The sequence below is a fragment of the Melanotaenia boesemani genome, chromosome 20 (assembly GCF_017639745.1).
Source record: "Melanotaenia boesemani isolate fMelBoe1 chromosome 20, fMelBoe1.pri, whole genome shotgun sequence".
Taxonomy (NCBI): domain Eukaryota; kingdom Metazoa; phylum Chordata; class Actinopteri; order Atheriniformes; family Melanotaeniidae; genus Melanotaenia; species Melanotaenia boesemani.
Genome location: NC_055701.1, coordinates 12,152,147 through 12,170,827, shown reverse-complemented (window position 1 = coordinate 12,170,827; position 18,681 = coordinate 12,152,147). Strand labels below are relative to the sequence as shown.

The 18,681-nt window shown below is 39.4% G+C and overlaps 3 protein-coding genes across 9 annotated transcripts; all 3 read left to right on the top strand.

Annotated features, from left to right (window-relative positions):
* Positions 1–1,319: 1,319 nt before the first annotated feature.
* mlh3 (mutL homolog 3 (E. coli)) lies at positions 1,320–12,257 on the top strand. 5 transcript variants are annotated; one of them, XR_006008713.1, is made up of 14 exons: positions 1,320–4,099; positions 4,272–4,373; positions 4,480–4,559; positions 4,710–4,814; positions 4,906–4,990; positions 5,089–5,157; positions 5,235–5,343; positions 6,464–6,623; positions 6,721–6,744; positions 6,853–6,931; positions 7,025–7,176; positions 7,282–7,353; positions 10,314–10,587; positions 12,174–12,252. XR_006008713.1 is itself a non-coding variant. In XM_041972049.1 (13 exons), the coding sequence occupies exons 1-12, from the start codon at positions 1,663–1,665 to the stop codon at positions 7,351–7,353; spliced, it is 3,474 nt and encodes a 1,157-aa protein (XP_041827983.1). In that variant the 5' UTR covers positions 1,320–1,662; the 3' UTR covers positions 12,174–12,257. The 5 variants fall into 5 exon arrangements, 3 of the variants coding, with proteins under 3 accessions (XP_041827983.1, XP_041827984.1, XP_041827985.1); XR_006008714.1 differs by lacking the exon at positions 12,174–12,252 and adding an exon at positions 11,463–11,542; XM_041972049.1 differs by lacking the exon at positions 10,314–10,587 and having other exon boundaries at positions 12,174–12,257.
* Positions 11,552–14,224, top strand: fosaa (v-fos FBJ murine osteosarcoma viral oncogene homolog Aa). The gene is made up of 3 exons (XM_041972052.1): positions 11,552–12,401; positions 12,711–12,818; positions 12,913–14,224. The coding sequence occupies exons 1-3, from the start codon at positions 12,258–12,260 to the stop codon at positions 13,579–13,581; spliced, it is 921 nt and encodes a 306-aa protein (XP_041827986.1). The 5' UTR covers positions 11,552–12,257; the 3' UTR covers positions 13,582–14,224.
* A 292-nt stretch (positions 14,225–14,516) lies between these two features.
* jdp2a (Jun dimerization protein 2a) lies at positions 14,517–18,390 on the top strand. Of its 3 annotated transcripts, none has more exons than XM_041971070.1 (4): positions 14,517–14,702; positions 16,439–16,656; positions 17,126–17,230; positions 17,337–18,385. In XM_041971070.1, the coding sequence occupies exons 1-4, from the start codon at positions 14,615–14,617 to the stop codon at positions 17,520–17,522; spliced, it is 597 nt and encodes a 198-aa protein (XP_041827004.1). In that variant the 5' UTR covers positions 14,517–14,614; the 3' UTR covers positions 17,523–18,385. The 3 variants fall into 3 exon arrangements, with proteins under 3 accessions (XP_041827004.1, XP_041827005.1, XP_041827006.1); XM_041971071.1 differs by lacking the exon at positions 14,517–14,702 and adding an exon at positions 14,778–15,232 and having other exon boundaries at positions 17,337–18,390; XM_041971072.1 differs by lacking the exon at positions 14,517–14,702 and adding an exon at positions 15,264–16,064 and having other exon boundaries at positions 17,337–18,388.
* The last annotated feature ends 291 nt before the right edge of the window (positions 18,391–18,681 follow it).

Genomic DNA, 18,681 nt, shown 5'->3' with positions numbered 1-18,681 from the left:
TGTTGTTTCAGTTTTATTGTAGGAACTGCAACAAGAAAACACTTGACTATTAACAGATCAGTTTCAAAACAGAAAGCCTAGTTCTCAGTTATTTACATGAATGCTCATAAGAACATGACAGATTATCAAAAGTTGGCAGAATACCTAATTGTTGCTGTCCTCGTGCTTGTGCAATAATAATAGTCTGTAAGGAGCTGGATGAATGATTAATCATCAGATTAGCATTACTTTCATTTGGCAACAATTCTGTACTGTATGTGGTTCAAGATAAAATATTTGAGAAGAATTTAAGGTTTTTCCCTGCTCTATTGGGAAAAGACACAAAAAAACATGCTTGGCATAGACAATAGTTTTACATTAATAGTGGGGATGGATTTGTAATAGGAAAGTCTTGTGTTTGTAACACAACTGTATCATGCTAAGTTCCCTTAAATTGTATCGATGCAATGCATAGTTCACCGTCATGCTGTGCCATGTCTTACTGACACATGTAGAGTTGAGCCGTTCAGTTATTATACATGTGCTTTTCTTTTTCCATGACATTAAATGAGGAAAATTAACTGAAAAATATATATTTCTTTTTCAATACTGTTACCTGCTGTACAGATGCCATACACTGTACAGTAGGTGGCGGTGTGTACATTCCCACATCATACCATACCATTTTATTTTTTAAAGCACTTTTAAAAATATAATAGCTGACCAAAGTACTTTACAATAAATGTAAGAGAGAGAGGGAAAAACTAAAAGAGCACATATGAAGAGTAGGAATTAAGATGCAAACAAAGATTAAATAGGAAGATAAAACAGAAACATATTAACACATAAGGGTAATAGAATTTTATAATGAACAGTAAAAGGTAAAATATATTTTAAAAAATGTGTTAAAAAAAAAAAAAGAAAAAAAAAGCAATTTCTTACGTTTGGTCAAAGCTGAGGGTTTCTTCGGCATTTCCATTACACATAGAAATACTTCTGGTAATTAACAAGGGAACAACAGTTTATTTGTCAGGAATAAAAAAGAACGTATTATTAAAAACATAGATACACAAATGTATGGTGGCACGGTGTGTGTAACAGGATTTTTGTTTTGTCAGTGAAGTTCGAGTTTCCAAGTCGATTTGAACATCTCATTTGTTACGTCACTGATTTAGCATCCGCCTTCACTAGATTGGATCTGTCGGCGGCTGCAGTAGGCGGGACGTTAGCCTGATTGGTGGTTTCAACTAGGACCATTACAGGATTGGTTGTAAGGATTATTGACAGGCGCCACTGACCCTAATACCGATCTAATCTAGCAACAACCAAAAGATGGCAGTACTAACTTGTCTGTAGTTAACGGGCAAGGTCGTCTCTTTTTGAACCACGTTGACTGTAAACAGCAGAGTTGTTTTCGGCTTTTTTTGGGAATGCTAATTGCATTAGCCCTAGTCAACAAACCTTTCAGCAACCCTGAAGTATGTTGTGAGCAGAACATTTTCGATGAGTTTAACAAAACTAGCTAGCGTTATGCTACATACGTTTGTTAGTTTATAACAGCCAATTCTCCAGGCGTTGGTTCAGTTTTAACTTATATTTAAGCCAAGACGGGTGAAGATACACCGAGCGTTGTAAAGAAAGAAAGAAACAAACAAACAAACAAACAAACAAAAAAAGAGCAACATGATTAAGTGTTTGCCCGAAGAGGTTCGGGGGAAGCTTCGCACCGGTGTTGCCATCCCGTCGTTACAACAGTGCGTAGAGGAGCTCATCCTAAACAGCATCGATGCCGGGGCCACTTGTGTAGGAGTCAGGATGGACATGGAGGCATTTAAAGTTCAAGTGATCGACAACGGTGTTGGGATGAGCATTGACGACATGGAGTGTGTGGGAAATAGATACCACACAAGCAAATGCAGCTGTTTTGAAGACTTGGACAACCTTAGATGGTATGGTTTCAGAGGTGAAGCCTTGGCAAGCATTATTTCTTTAGCCACGCTTGTTGAAATCTCTTCCCGGACAAGATCGTCAGTCAAAACACACGTTAAACTATTCAAGGATGGAAAGGGCTTGGCTGTCTTTGAAGCAGAGACTGCCAGACCCTCTGCAGGGACAACTGTCATCATTTGTAATTTCTTCCACAACATGCCAGTCCGGAGGAAGAGGCTGGACGTAGTCTTGGAGGGTGAGAGGATCAGACACAGGCTGGAGGCTATTTCCCTGATGCATCCCTCTGTGTCCTTCACTCTGAAGAATGACTGCACAGGTACCATGATGGTGCAGCTTCCCAAAGCTAGAAACACCTATCACAGGTTTATTCAAATACACGGCCTAGCACGAGCAGAGAAACTGGGAGAAATCAGCTACACACACCAGCAGTTTGAAATAAATGGTTACCTTGGCAAAGAGGGTCACTACAATAACAGCTTACAGTTTCTATATGTAAATGAAAGATTGCTGCTGAAAACACGGATCCACAAGCTGCTAAATGTCCTCTTACGCAGATTGAGTAGTTCAAACCAAAAAAATGACAGTCCAGATGTGCAGTCCATCATCAAGAGTCCTAAGCACAAGCGAAACCATGAGCTTTATGGTGTATACACTATCAATATAAAATGCTCTTACTCAGAGTATGACATTTGTCTCGAGCCTGCTAAAACTCTAATAGAGTTTAAAGATTGGGATGGGATTGTGTTATGTGTAGAAGAAGCAGTAAACACTTTCCTGAAGAGGGAGAACTTGGTGTCTGTGTTTTCTCAAGATGATTTAGACTGTGTATCTCCAAAAGTACTTGATACTGACAAAACAGATCGAGAAGAGGGTATTGACAAAGCTACTTCTATGTTGGACTGCAGTTTTGGAACGAAACTTGCATCTGAATTTGTTCATCGCAAGAGCACAGATGAAGGTGTTTACCAGGAGTCTGGTCTGATAGTGTGCAAATCTGATCAGCCTGAACAACTTGCACAGAAGAAGCCTGCATCTTTCAATATAAGTGATGAAGATGAGTCAACATCTGGTGAAACTGGTGAAGGTTCAGAAGTTCTACACATGCCAAATGGACAACAGCTTATACAAATAAAAGAACAAGAGACACAGCCAAGTAGTGATACCGCAATCTGTGATGCTGATCCACGACACAGCCTCATTCAACCAGTTCAGCCTGATTTAGACAGTACTGAACAAATAATGCCATGTACAGGCAGGCATGAACAGACTTTAGTAGGCAACAGAAAGATCAGTTTGTCTGATCCATACATTCATGAATGTTTGCAGATTCAAGAGCCATTCCAATCCAGTAGGTCAGTTTTTCAGGAGTGCAATTTAACAGCAAAATGTGAGGAAAAATCTGTTGCACCAAAACACAAAATCTCACTGGAAGCATGCCGAGACAGATCCTCTTGGAAACTGTGCAGAGGCTTTGATCCTGTCATCCCCTCAAAGATTCCCAGAGTCAGTTCTTGTCAGGGATTGTCAACAGTTATGGATCTTGGATCTCTGGACAAGTTTAGAAGCGCATATGTTAAATCTAATGAAGTGAAATTACCACCTGTTCATTTACAGAATGCTACACTTCCTCAGACAAACAGCTTTACTTTGAATCCTAAGAGCATATCTATTTCCCAGGATGACCGTCAGATGAGTGGTGTCCAAGAGATGCCAGTGGAAGAGGAAAAACAGAGCAGCTTCCAAATCCCACCTGACCTCTCAGCTGACAAAGCTGAGAATAGAAGTAAAATATCTTTGGCAGCTAAACTTTGCCATTTAAAACAGAACAAGACAGAAAATGCAATGTCCAGGAATACTTCAGTGGACAAAATCAGTCTCAGTAGTGGTAAAAAGGGTTCCAAAGATGGCAATGACAGGGAAAATTCCCATGACTCTGCAGTGGATAATGAATCAGTCTTGGCTTGCAGTACTAATCCTGAACTGGCTGGGAATGAAGAGGGTTCAACATCAGGTGACTGGCTCCATCACTATGATACGTCTGTTGGAAAGATTGTTTATGTCAACAGAATGACTGGACTCAGCAGATACGAGGACCTGGGCAAAGAGGAAACACAAGTACAGTGCACGTCTGATGTCACGAATATGGCAGTTAATGTCATCTCCAAGTTGGGTAAGGTAACACACTCAACATCATATATCATAAAGACTAAACAAGATGTAAGGATACAGCAAAAGTACCTTCTATATCATTAATTTAACTTAGAAAGTGGATCAGTTTTATATGAAGAAAGCGTTATCCCTGGTGTTTGTTTACTTTCATGTCCCCATTTCTTGAACTGTAGGGATGGAATACAGATGTTATCCATTTCAGATGGATCTAGTGTTGCCTTTCCTGCCTAAATCCAGGCCAGAAAGAGTGATTAGCTCAGGGACTGATTATAGAGGTACCGCAGAGGCATATCAGATTGCTGGGGTCTATCACTTATAGTGTCAAAACTGTATGTAGTTTATATTGCTTGTATTGTCATATCATCCAGTCTGTCCTTACAGATTATGGTGGTGAGAGCTCTAACTCTCTTTCTTCATTATACTCTGAATGGAATAATCCAGTATTTGTCCGTCCACCTATGGTAAATAAAACTTCATTTAACATTAGAAACTTGTGCAATTATGTTCTCCTGTTTTCATCTGCTTTCAAGGATACTGTTATAAACATATTCAGATTTTTTTTAAGTTGTTTCACCTTTAACGCTGAGTTATAATCACCCCTCCGCTGTCAGGTCGGTGTGGATATCTCCAGTGGACAAGCGGACGGACTGGCTGTAAAGATCCACAACATCCTTTTTCCGTATCGCTTTTCTAAGGCCATGATTCACTCAATGAAGGTAAATTTATCCATTGGTTATAATCACACTTTTAGCTTTGACAAGTTTGAAAGAAGGTAAATTGTGGAATTGGTGTGCATTTATCTTATAGGTTATTGATCAAGTAGACAAAAAGTTCCTTGCATGCCTCATCGATACAAGAGATGAAGAGCCTACAGTACACAGTGAAACTGAAGGTACGGGTAGATACATTAAAGCTTTGTCATCATATGTTTTCCTTACATTTTGGACTTTAATATTTGTGCATCTGTTTATTTATCTTTTGAAATCTCAGGAAATCTGTTGGTGCTTGTGGATCAACATGCTGCACACGAGAGAGTTCGACTTGAAAATTTAGTTGCAGGTAAAAGAAAAACATGGTGCATAGAACTGATATTGTCCTAGTTGTGATATTACATTAATATTTATGTTCTTCTGTAGATTCATATGAAGATGACCCAGATGCTCCTGGGGAGAGACGCCTCTGCTCTTCCACCATTTTGCCACCTCTGGAGATCAGTCTAACAGAAGAAGAGCTACGGCTGCTTAGGTGTGGTTATCTACTATGCACATTGCAGCATGGTATCTAAATTCAGAAATACATGCAAACCATTGTGTACAGTTGGCTTTAAACTGTGGTTTAAGAACATAATACCTTCTCTTGATTGATGATATTGCTTTTAGTGTCAGAGTGCACTTAAGAAGCAGTAGCAGGCCCACTGTGAAGTTGTGGCTTTTTTAAAGTGTATGCAACTACTATTCCTACCCTGGAAAGTTTATATCAGCACTGACAGTAACCACACAATCAAATGTTAACCAAACTTCTTTAAATAATGCAAAAACATGGTATTACTCCAAGAATGAATGTATGATTTAAATCAGTCAGCACATTAAATGCCATTACCCCAACATGGACCATTTCTTCTGTTTTTATCAGCTCCCATGCATCGCACACATTTAATTAATGACAATGATTTTATTTCGAAACTTTTTTTCTGAATATTTTGTTTCCTTACTTGGAGTGTTGTTCCCCATTAGCACAAAACTGAACATACGTTGCTCAACTGGTTCTTGAAACAAGTGAATTTGGTTGTGAGGTTCAGAAGATATTAGAAAAAAAACTGCAGTGATGTGACTCCAGCATTCTTGTCATGTCAATTTCTATTCCAAGTGTTTGCCCGATTTCCTGCCAAGCTAGGATTTTATTTATAGAAATCTAATTTCAGGGTTCTCTTTTATTTTTCTTATTTCTGTTCTGAGACTTTCAGAAATGAGGTAATGCTTCTATAAAAGTTACAATCTCATTGCATCATCTTTTTTTAACAAGGTTATACAGCTGGGCTCTGAGGGAATTCTCTGTTTGTAATTTCTGATCTGCCTTCCTGGATGACCTCACAGATGAAGACACAGTTACCTCAAAAAGCCCTTGTCGTCCCACAGCTTTCATCATCAAAATCATACCAAACCATTTACATTTTTTTATGTGTTTTTGATTACTGTAAGCACAGCAATTCAGTTCTTCTCAGTCTACTTCACATGTTTTTTTTTAACTCTTTAAGACTAGTGCATACACATGGTTAATTTCAGCTTCTTTTGTTTGGGGCTATTTTTTTATTGTTTTACAGAAGATATTATTATAATACAGCCATTGTGTACTCTCCTTCCTGCAGGTCTTGTCAGACACATCTGAGGAGTTTGGGCCTTGAAGTTACGTTCTCACACACAGCAGCTCCACAGGTGTTTGTAGCGAAGGTGCCATTGTGCTTTATGGAAAAAGAGAGCAACGAACTGAGGCGGGGGAGACCATCTGTTATCAAGCCTATTGTTGAAGTAAGACCATTTATAGTAGAACAAGTTTCAACAGGTATGGACTTTCCAGTTCTTTTCCTTTACAGTCTCTTAACGTTTCCCCCTTATCTTACATCAGGAGTATCTTCAAGAGCAGATTGAGGTAGGATGGGACGTGTCTTGCTACGTTTTCAACTTCTGTGGTACTGAAAGCATCCTCTGGTTTAAAAAGAAGTCTAAGTTGTATATTTCCTCTTGTTCTCTTCTTCAGTTACTTCGTTCTACAGGCAGAGTGAGAGGAACTTTGCCTCTCACTGTCCTGAAAGTGCTCGCCTCCCTAGCATGTCACGGTAAAGATAAATTACTTATCTTCTGCCGTAAGTTTCTCTTTGTAATGACTAGCCTGAAATCTTGCCGTCTTCATACATGTCTATGCTGAACAGGTGCCATCAAATTCAACGACACTCTAAGTAGAGATGAGTGTTGCAGCTTAGTTGCATCCTTGTCTTCGTGCCAGCTGCCCTTCCAGTGTGCCCACGGCCGTCCCTCCATTGTTCCTCTCGTAGACATTCTTCATTTGGACGATGACCAGAAGGTAGCAGACAGCAGCAACACGACTGAACATTAGATTAAATATACGTTTTAAGTTTATGTGCAGCATTGCAGTGTGATAGTGACTAAGCATTCTTGTTCCCTGCAGGATTTCCAGAAGCCCAACCTGCAAAAGCTAAAGAGAATGCACAAAGCATGGGAGCTGTTTGGAAATAGATAAGTGGGTGTGCATTTAATTTGGCCGAGTAGTTTGTTACCGATAATGACTTGCAACTCATAGAAATACATCTCAGATAGATCAGTTATACTAGATCTATCAAAGTCTTAAAACTCAAGCTTTTTGTACTAAAACAACTGTAAAAACACAGAAAGGTATTTATATACATAATTTATTGTTAGAAATAATAGTTTTGTACCTGAAAATAGAAAATATCAAATGATCAAATTTGACGTGGGATGCTTTATTAGAAAAATATTAATGTCACATTTTAGCGACTATGACGGCGTTCACAAAGTTGCAGGTGCACTTAGTGACTGTGTCTCTTCTGTAAAACTCACTGGCTTCTTAGCTTTGAAGAATATTGTTGTGAATAAATAAACTTATAGCAAAAAGTAAGGAAATTTGTGTTTGGTGGATTGTTGCTTTGTTGTAACTGCTTCCTGGCAATAAATCGTATACTGTTGGAAACCCAGATTATTTCCTTTTTAAATGGAGGCAAGCCTTGCCATCTTGAAGGATAGTGTTTGGTCCCAGACCTTGGACATATAGGATTACCACTGGTTTCAGAATCTTATCTCAACATCTCTATGAATTGAGATTGCCTCCAATTATGACAAGCGTTGTTTTACCAGTGAGGGAAATGCTGCCCCACACCACCACATTTTCTCCACCAAAAGTTGTTACCATCCAATATGACAGTGCTTTCTCCTGCAGAGGGGGGGTTTATCAGAGACTACTAGAATTTAAGATTAGAAAGAATGAAATGTGTTAAAACTAAAAAACAAAACACTTTGGATAACTTGACAGGTCAAGAAACTTTTCTCATCTCGCTGTGTCTATAGGGAAATGCCAATTTTGGAGCTGTTTCAACCTGAAAACTTACCTGTCTGCTTTTCCTCGGTCTAGAGTAATACATCACTACGTTACTGTAAATGTGTTTCAACACTTGAATATCTGTAGTGGACCACAATTCAAGGTCCTCTACAATTCAAGGAGACAGAAAATGAATTCTTCATATTGGTAGTGGGTATTTATGTACCATGTCAACAGCCTGTGTTGGTGAACGCCCTTTGCAACGCTGACTGAATTTTGTAAACATAACCAGGGTTGGGGGTGATGGCTTACAAACAAAATTTTAACTATAGTTTATAAATGTCAGCTGGTGATATCACAACAATAAAAGCAGTTACAAATGCCAGATGTGAACACAGATTGTGAATGACGCTCTTGGTGACATGTATGGTAGCAAACACTGACAGATGCCATTATTAAATGGCATGGAAAATAAAAGAAACAGTGACCTCCAAGGGTTACACTGATGTTTATTTTCACTTGTTAAAACAAGGTTTTTAAATGCAATCCCTTGGAACTTACATATAAATAATCTATTTGCTTTGTACATTTAAAAAAATAACTGATTCAGACCTTGAAAACGAGAGTGAATAACTCAGCAACCAGCAAGGAATGCAGCAGGATGCATCTGTTTGGTAAATAGTCCAAAATAATGTTGTTTGCCATCCTTCACTCGCCCTATATATTTGTGCATGCCCCTGTTAATAGGTGTACATGTTGCAAATGTACCACAGTGCCAACAGAGGTGGAAAACTGCTGCCAAGAAATAGATAAGGTAATGATGCTATATACATTTCAAGCACTGTTGCACTATAGTTAGTTGTATTTCTAGCCACTCTATGTACATCTGTTGTTTCACGTGGCTAATCAGCTGTGTGTTTTTAGACTGGTTATTACTTTTGTAGCATTTCCATCTACAGTGTTGATCGCTAACTTTCTGGTCATCTTTAAATGTATGTTACCTGCTGGTAGCGATCAGGTAAAGTACGTGTGGGTTAATTCATTTAGTTTGACCGTTGCTCACACATTAACCATCAAAACAAAACAGACAACTTACATGGTTTTACTCACAGCTTGTGGCTCAGGATCGGAAATGCGGTCCTTGATTGTAGGAACAGACCCTCCTTTCAGCTAAAGCCTGGTCTCAAATCCCTTTTTGTACCGGCCCTTATTCATCCAGCAGTCTTCGGTGAAGTGCTGGTCACAAATACAAATGTTGGCGCAACTCTGTGACTGGTTCCCAAAAAAAAAAACTGCTGTCTAGCCGTTGTTTCCTTTGGGAATTTGAACAAATGTTGCTTTCCCTCACAGCTGAAGAAGCATTTCTTGTGTGACATGTTGACACTAAAAACGTTGCAGTGTCCACCACGGGGTGTTCCTCCTCACACAGGAGCAGTGAAGGTGGATGTGCCTTTCTTCTCGTGAACGTGCACAACCTGGAGAAGATGACCAACCACTGAGTACCCCCGCCCACCGGGACATCACTGAAATATCAAAGTAGAAAAAACTCTCTAAAACATATTGTTTTCAGGGCCATGGAAATTGAATGTAGAGACACACTGGAAAACTCAAACATGCGTTTATGCAATAAAGAAAAATAAAAAAAAACAAAAAAAAACAGCACAGCTCACTTGTCTGATGATTATTACAGACAATAAGACCGTAGAAAGCTCAGAAAAGCCTAAATAGGGCCTCTTTAAATTAAAAATGTATAGCCTTACTCTTTTTTTTTTTTTTTAGCATTATTAGTGTTTTATTGATGTTTTGTTGTTGTTGTTGTTGTTTTTTTAAATAGTGACAGTGTGTGGACATTAATTACAATGGCTCTGAATGTTCAAAGCCTTGGGGACCCCCTGTGCTCCCAGGTTGGGAACCACTGCTCTATAAGTCTATAGTTAGGATTAGTGTTTGCCTTCCTCTATTGATAATCTATATTTTGCAAATTTTCTATTAAGGTTCAAAGATTGTCTATTTTGGTTAAGTAGCCACCCAGAGTGTCTTATAGATGTAGTGGGACATTTCCTTATGTTGTGAAATCTGTTCCAACTTTTTGTTGTCTTTATATTCTCCTCTGTCTGCACATTCCTGCAGATGGTTTTTTTTTACGGAAATGTCCTTGAGATGACTGCCTCCAGTAGCACAGACATCAGAAGGAAAATGCAGTGTGTGGACATCCCACTGCTGTGATGGGAGCAAATTATGCTGCTGTTCTTCTGCTCCTGGCAGTTGACCCTCTCCTCCTCCTCCCACTGTTCCGGGTCATCCCACGTGAATTTTCCGCCCCCACATGTCCAATGTCTCTCCTAGGTTGGATCGGAGAGTGGGACGGAGTGGGAGGGGGTGCTTTGCTGTGATTGGTGGTTACGGCTAGGGTATTTTTAGGTAATTGGAAGGATGGGTGATGGTAGGGTGGGGTCTGTCCTCTCAACTGATCCAATATCAAATCTTCCTCGCCATCGTTCATGTAAACAATTCAGCAGCACTGGATTTTGTTTGCCAGCAGTCCTCGATTCTTATTTTTTGGGGGAAAGATGCGTGAGGATGTTAAAACACGTCGAAGCTTGTGTTTATAGCAATAAAGCATCAATTAAGAGACGGTGACTCGAAAATCGCCAGTATATATTTTTTTAAAATAGTCCTGTAAAAATGGTCTACTTAACCTTTGTACAAAATAAACAAAACCCCTGGTATACTTTATTACTAATCTCTTCACACATTTTAATAAACGAATGCATGCGAGCAGTTTGCGATCATCGTCACAAGTAAATGGCTGCATACGTGAATTTTATGAATAGGCTCACGTTTCTCTTCCCACATCACTTTAATAAGAAGCCGATTTATGAATGGGATTGAAAGATGTCGCGAGCGTTGACGAAATTGTGACAATATATATTAAGAGAATGGTCGAAATATGTCTCATTAAGGACGTTTAGCTTTGTTGTTAGATAAATGTCAAAATAATTATATTTTTTATGAAAATGTAGGCCTATGTGACTGCTAGCCTGACGCCCCCTCCCCTCCGCGGATGGTACGGTCTTGGTTCATTCATAAAATTCTAGCAGAGCATAAAAGGAGGGGCTTGCATTCTAGTCGTCCAGTTACCAGGTATATACCTGGAGAAAAGACCCCATTCGCTCTGCCCACGGAAGGCCACAGTCATATTTGTCATAGATCAGGATTTGTCTTTTTTTTCTGCGTGATGTATCATAACAACCTGACACCTGATATGGATTCAATCTCTCCCACCTTGCGGACAGAGTCTCCTGTCGGTTCACTCTGCCTGAAGACGCCAGAAGAGGCGAGCTCTCCAGCTTCCTCCTCAGAAAGCAATGCGAAGGTATGAATGGCTTTGGCTTTGTTCATCATGTATTCAGCGTGCAGCCCGAGGGGCACCCTGTTTACAAGCAAATTAAACCACCCTTTCCCCCTCCTAGGATCCACAAAGCAGCGCCCTGATCCTTTTTAATCGTCGTGTTGGGGGCAGGGGGGCAAGTGATTGATAAGATTTTAATTAACTGAATGCGCTCAATTGTAATCATCAGTTTTCATGTATTTTATATTTCACCAAATGCAAATTTAGAATAGGTGGAAATGGGAGGAAACAGAGCTGTAGGTTGGGTTGTTATGATTCCGACGTCCTGGGACCAATTGTCAGCGTGTCGATGCAGTGGTTCATTGAGAAAAATAAATCCATTCAGGAGACTCCTCAGCATCCCTGCGTCAGTGTTGACGTCAGAAACAGTGATAAAGTCAAATATTGATCTGAAGAAGGCTATTTCTGGTATGGTATATTTTAAGAAATTATATTATGCAGGATATCCTCCGTTTAAAACTACAAAAACGATATGATCTGTTTTTGTTTTTTTTAACATGATTGCCATCACAGTCAGATCTATTGGAAAACCTCTAAATAGAATTAGAAACATCTCTAATGTCATTTCCATTATCTGCTATTTCCATTTCTTTAGGACGTCTTCCAAGACGTGAGCGCTCAAGACATACCATTTGTTCCAACAGTTACAGCAATATCCTCTACCCCAGATTTTCAGTGGATGGTCCAGCCTACGATTATTACATCTGTCTCCCCGTCTCTGGGTAGCAAACAAGCCAATGAACCACAAAGCTCTCACCAGGCAACACCCAAAGCAGGCGGGAATAAAGGAAAAAATGCTAACAGAAAGGGGAAAACAGAGCAGGTAGGTTAGCTGAGATGAATTCTTCTCGGGGATTGGACAAAATATTTTATATTTACATATACCAGTCAGAATTCCTTGTGTGCAACAGTGCTATTATGCAGGCTCCTTTAATGCAGTGTGCGAGCTGTGTGACTTCCTAAGGCAGTCAATTTATATTCAGGTCACAGCGAGTCTGCAACAATGGTCTATTTTTAGATGCATTGCAGCGAAACATGCATTGGCCGTTCTTCAGAATGGATGTAACGGATTAGGAGATTAAATGGCTGTATTCTTCAAGGTAATAACTGGATTTTTTCTTATACATCTCAGCTGTCTCCAGAGGAGGAGGAGAAAAAGAGGATAAGAAGAGAGAGGAATAAAATGGCCGCAGCAAAGTGTCGCAACAGACGGAGGGAACTCACAGATACACTGCAAGCTGTAAGTAAACAGTGATGCATTTACTCAGCTGTCATTTTCACCTACTGCTGCGTGTTTTCCATGTTGATGATTTTGGATGTCGATGTGTCCGAAGGAGACAGACAAGCTGGAGGAGGAAAAAGCAGCCCTGGAGACGGAAATAGCCAACCTCATCAAAGAGAAAGAACGGCTTGAATTTATCCTTGCCACACATAAGCCAGTTTGCCAGATGTCAGAAGAGCTCGAGTCTATTTTCCAGGAGTCCACAGAGTCCCCAGAACTACTGCCCAGTCCAGATGAGGACAGACTTCCAGAGGATGGCATCCAGGAAGCTCCTTCGCTCCAGGACATGGACATCCCCAGTGATCCTACCACAGCCATCTCTGGGAACTCCAACATCTTACTGTGTGCCAGTGCTGAAATCAACATCTGCGATCTCGAGCCCTCTCTGGACATTAAGGAGGGTCTACTGGACAATATGTTGCCCAGCTTGGAGGAGAAAACTCCCATGGAGACAGCTCGATCTGTACCAGACATAGATTTGAGCAGCTCTCTTGGGGTCTCGGACTGGGAGACCCTGTACAAGTCTGTTTCCAGCGACCTGGAGCCTCTCAGCACTCCTGTGGTGACCTCCACCCCCACATGCAGCAGCTACCTGTCTGTGTTCACATTTGGGTGCCCTGAGCTGGACTCTCTCACAGAGGGACTAGACACCCTTAAAGGTGGAGGAAGCAAGGCTGAATCTGTTGACATCCTTAACTCTCCAACTCTTCTAGCCTTATAATGTGCAGAGGGGAAGTGATCTGTCTGATCTCTCTGTCTCTGGTTTTTCTGTTTGCAGGTTCCTGACTTTGACATGAAATAAACATCGTATGCCCCAATATGCTGTAACACTTCAAGGTATACATTCATGTCTTGTGTGTGACTAAACAAGCATATAAGCTTTGTCCAGATACATAACCAAAAGAGTGATGAAAAGCATGGCTTTTAATTCAACAGGAGGGACTGAAGTTTTGATTTAAAAAAGCATGCAGAGAAAATCCAAGTCATTTTCAACGCTCACATATATATCTGATCTGTTACTAGATCTAAAGTGTAATGTGGAATTTGATGTATCAATATGGTTTTGTGTTTTGGGTGTCAGTAGTGTATTGATTGCTGTAAATGTATTTACAAATTCATCTATGTTAAGTACTCGCATACCTCAATGTCATCGACTGTGGTTTGACCTCATTGTTAAAATGTTGAAAGTTTTCCATGAAAACATCAGTGCTAAATAGTATATATCTTATCAAGATGTAACTTATTATTTATTTTTTTACCTTTCAGATTTTGACTTATTTGTTAAAATTTAAAAAAAGAAGTAAAAAATGAGCATTGATTGCTTATCTATGCTGCTGAAGAATAACAATAAATCTACGTTCACACTGCTTATGCCTTCAAGAAATGATTTCTCATTCACAGATGAACATTTAAGGTCTTTTCTGTGTATTCCAATGATTAGTTATGGGGTTATAATACTAAAAAAAGAGACCAAGTATTAGTATTGCATTCAAACAGATAAAAATTGTGAAAAACTGATGCGGGGGTTCTTATTTTGTATTACTGGCTTAAACTTTTGAGAAATTCAAAGTAGATGAGAATATCTGAGCCACATTATGCAGCCTCGGTTTCTCTATGGGAGGAGCAGTGCGACTTCCCCACTTCTACCCCCACTATGTACTTTTTTACATCCCTGCTTACGTTTGGCTGGCATAGCCTAATTTCCGCATTCCCAAATCCTCCCAGATTGGGATCACGTTTAAAAAATCGGGCTGATGCAACGATTTCCACTTTTTAAAATCTACTCTCGACCCTCGGCTGACCAGAAGAAAGGACATTTGTTGCACCTGGGATCGAAGTCAGGTCGGTAAACAAAACTTGGTCAACCCTGGAGCTCAGTAATCTTCAACATAGTGAGCAGTTCATTGACGCGACACGCATCCGTCGCAATCAGCAGGTCTGATGTTGCCGCTTAAACGGCCGCTTCGTCGCTTTCTCTGGATTTAAGCGTTAAAAGTAAATCTGACTTTTTGCTGAGCATGCTGCATTGAGATCATCGTCTCTTGCTTTTGCACGCGTCTCTTACATGAATCAGCGCGTACAATTCAGAACAAAATGTTCTCATTTAGTCCACTGTAACATTCACATTAGTGCTGCGCAGTGATTCTTAAAAGATGGTTGATTTGAAGCTGTTTGGAGCAAGAAAAAAAGCTTTGATAACTGCAGCAGGTCTCTGATGGAAAGAGAAAGTTACGTAAGATAAATGCCGCACCGAAAAAAAAAAACTTCCGCTTTCAAGTGAACTAATTCAGTGTGTGACCCTCCAGGAGATGACTACACATTTTTAAGTAACTCATAAGATTCTCTCATGAAATTACCATGGGCTTTCTCAGGTAACGTGGGCTCAAAATAAGATTTCTTCAACTTTTAACGTTAAAGTACTGTTTTAATTATTTTGATATAAACCACAATATCTACAAATATACAAAAAAGTCAGTGCTTCTTATTTTCTGGACCAAGTTATCAGAGGCTTTGACATAAACTGAGAATAATTTTTAATGGCCTCTTTAAACTTAAGAAAGGTGTTATTGCCAAAAACTGTCTACTGTGTTTTGAGCCGTTTTTAAGACAAATGTTTTCAGCAGAGTTCCACTTTGTCTTCTTTAATTTAGGGAAGTTCCAAACTGAAAGTTATATTCATATGAAATTTATGTAGCCTGCAACTCCATGTTCTCTTTAAAACTAGCTTAATGACTCACAAATTCCTTAAGTTAATAATGTAACTTTACAGATGATAACAAGCCAGGTGGATGTTTTATGTTCTAACATTTCTGTGATATTGGCAGTTTTTCTTGTACTGCAGGATAAAGGTCGCTAGTTGACCTTCGAGTAGTTTTTGGCTGTCGTGTGGCTTGGAAATCCAATGAACTGTTGTAGTAATTTCCTGTGTATTTGGCTGGCTACTCACACAACTCACAGAGCTTGTTGTGTTTGTCCCAGACATTTAAGCGTGCATTTCTCTGGTCATGTCCACATCTGCTAGCACAAAACAGGAAAAACAATTTACAATACGCACTCATATTCCAAAAACAGTGTCATCTTTCATTTTTGTTCAGCTCAACAAGACCCGTTTAGTTTGGTTCACCTTTATAACACCATGATGTTAGCAGCCACATTCCACTCCACTTACATGAGGTCTGCTAAGGAGGAAACCACAGTTAACAGGTATTTTTTGGCAGTAGCTGGCTTCAGTTCCCTTGGAATATTTTTTTTAACTCTTTAGTCAGCTTTGTGTTTTGTTGTTTATTCTTCTTTTCACCTCTTGAATAAGGACAATTCTTGCCAACATCTTAGGATTTTATTCTAAAGAAAAACAGTAGTAAGTTAAAGAGCAGCAGCCTCAGCATCCTGCTCCTGTAACAGAGCAGCAATTCATCGCAGAGCGGGAAGTTTAACAAGCTTTACATATGTTAATGTGAAATAGCTGTTTTCTGCACTAAAGTGTGTCCCAAAGCAAGCAGGGTTTTACACGTTTTCCATTGATCTGCATTGGTTGCCATCTAAGTGTGTCTCTCATTTTACCCCTCTGCCTTCCATAGCTGTGGTCAAGACCAAGTCTGACACGATGCCAGGACAAATCCCAGATCCCTCTGTGACAGCAGGCTCCCTGCCCAGTCTAGGCCCACTGGCTGGGATCTCAGCCACCACACTGACTGACAAGCTCAAATTTGGCGACCTCCAGGAGTTTGGGACAATGCTGTCACCCCTGCATTTCCTGGACAGTCTGGGGAAGAGGCCTCTAGTTATCAAAACAGAGGTAGGACATACTAAACAAATGTTAACCCAATGCCCTTTCAACCAGTCACATACATTGGTACATTCTGAGTTTTATTCAGATGTACAAGTATACACTACATTGCAAATGTGTGGATAATAGTGACATTTATTCACGCTTTTTGTCTTTTTTTCTTAGTATTTTTTTTAACGCAACATTGATTTAGGTGCACTCAGTCTGTAATAACACATTGCAGAGGGATCAAGGTGACATTTACTTTGCACATAGCCTTACCCACAAGTGGACACAGAAACTATAAATCAGCTTTAAGTTTGTGGGAGGGATCAGTCCAACAGTGAGTGCAAATGTCAAACTTAATGCTAGAAATGCAAATAATTCAGATGTGGCATTGTTTTTTCATGATTTATAATGGAGTAGTGATTGCAGTGTGGAGCACCTAATATCTACCAGGTGATATGATCAGGGTTTTTTTCTCTGTGCTGTTCTGTAGAAAGATGAAGAGGAAGAGAGGAGGAAACGAAGGCGAGAGAAAAACAAAGTGGCTGCAGCTCGATGTCGGAACAAAAAGAAAGAGAGGACAGACTATCTACAAAAGGTGAAACAAACTTTTGCAGTCATTTTTTTTTTTTTACAGTATTTCATGTTTCCACATATTTACTGTTGTAACAGTGAAATCATCCTTCCTCTTTTTTCTTTTTTAGGAGTCAGAAAGACTAGAGATGTTAAACTCTGACCTTAAAACACAGATTGAGGAGCTGAAGCTTGAGAGACAGCAGTTGATCCTCTTGCTTAACCGTCACCGACCCACATGTATTGTCAGGACAGACAGTATCAAAACCCCGGACAGCGAGGTGAACCCTCTCCTGCAGCAGCTGGAGGCCAAGTGAAAGAACAACATCCTACAGTTTGCTCTTGAGAAGACGTAGCAACAACTAACAGCACTTACAGTAGGTTCGGATCTTGGTCATGGAGGAGAACCAGTCAGTCCCTCCTGACCTGAAACACAGAACGCTACACCACAAGTAGTGGATCCAGTGACACTGTTCTGGCACTTCATCAACCTTGTCTTTCTACTTTCCCCTTTTTTTGTTGTTGGGTCTTCGGGGATCTGTCTACAATCTGTATGATGATAAACTCAAAGCTTTTGGGAAAATTGAATTCCTTACTGTTAAGCTATTGTTTTATGGTGGATTTCTACTGTTCTTAAAACAAAGAATTAGCCAGTGAAGGATTAACTCAATGTATTTCCAGAAAGAATTTCAAATGCCAAAAGCATAACTGGTTCATGTGAACTCAGTCTTTTCAGTGATTTTGCTTTTTTACAGTCTTTAAAATGTTTGAGATGTTTGTTTTTTCAACATTTCAATAACTGTAAAACTATATATATATATACAAACTAACTGATGATATAAGAAACTGTATGAGTTATAAAGACAAAGATTTAGCAGTTTTAAAAGCATGTAACATGCATCTACAGACAGAATGATTTTCTCACAAATGATTTTCTTGTCAATTTGGTCATTTCATGTATTGGGTGGCAGAACAGCTGCACCCCTTTTTTTCTGTGTATCATTGTATTGGCGCAGGCGTCATTTATGCAGACATTATATATATATATATATATATATATATATATATATATATATATATATATATATATGGAGTGTGTTTACTTTGTACTTTTTTCTGTTACTATATTGTCACAACATTGTATGTTTACTTTTTTCAAATACTTTTGTATATGATGTTATATAAGCATATAAACTCCTCGTTTCCTTTATATATTTTCTGAAGAAATAAAAGTTTAGTTCCTTTTTTTTATGAGAAGTGTTCAATTTGATTTATTTTGAAGCTAAATTTGTGGTGAACACTGCTATCTTGTGGTGATGAGCAAGACAACAGCAGTAACCCCCTAAAAAGTATTATATAACTAGTTCTACAGACTATACATTTTGCGACTTGAAGTGTCTAAACTTAAAAACACCACAGCATATTAATAGATGTATTACAGCTTATGTACCTTTCGAGGGGGGATGTTTAAAGAGG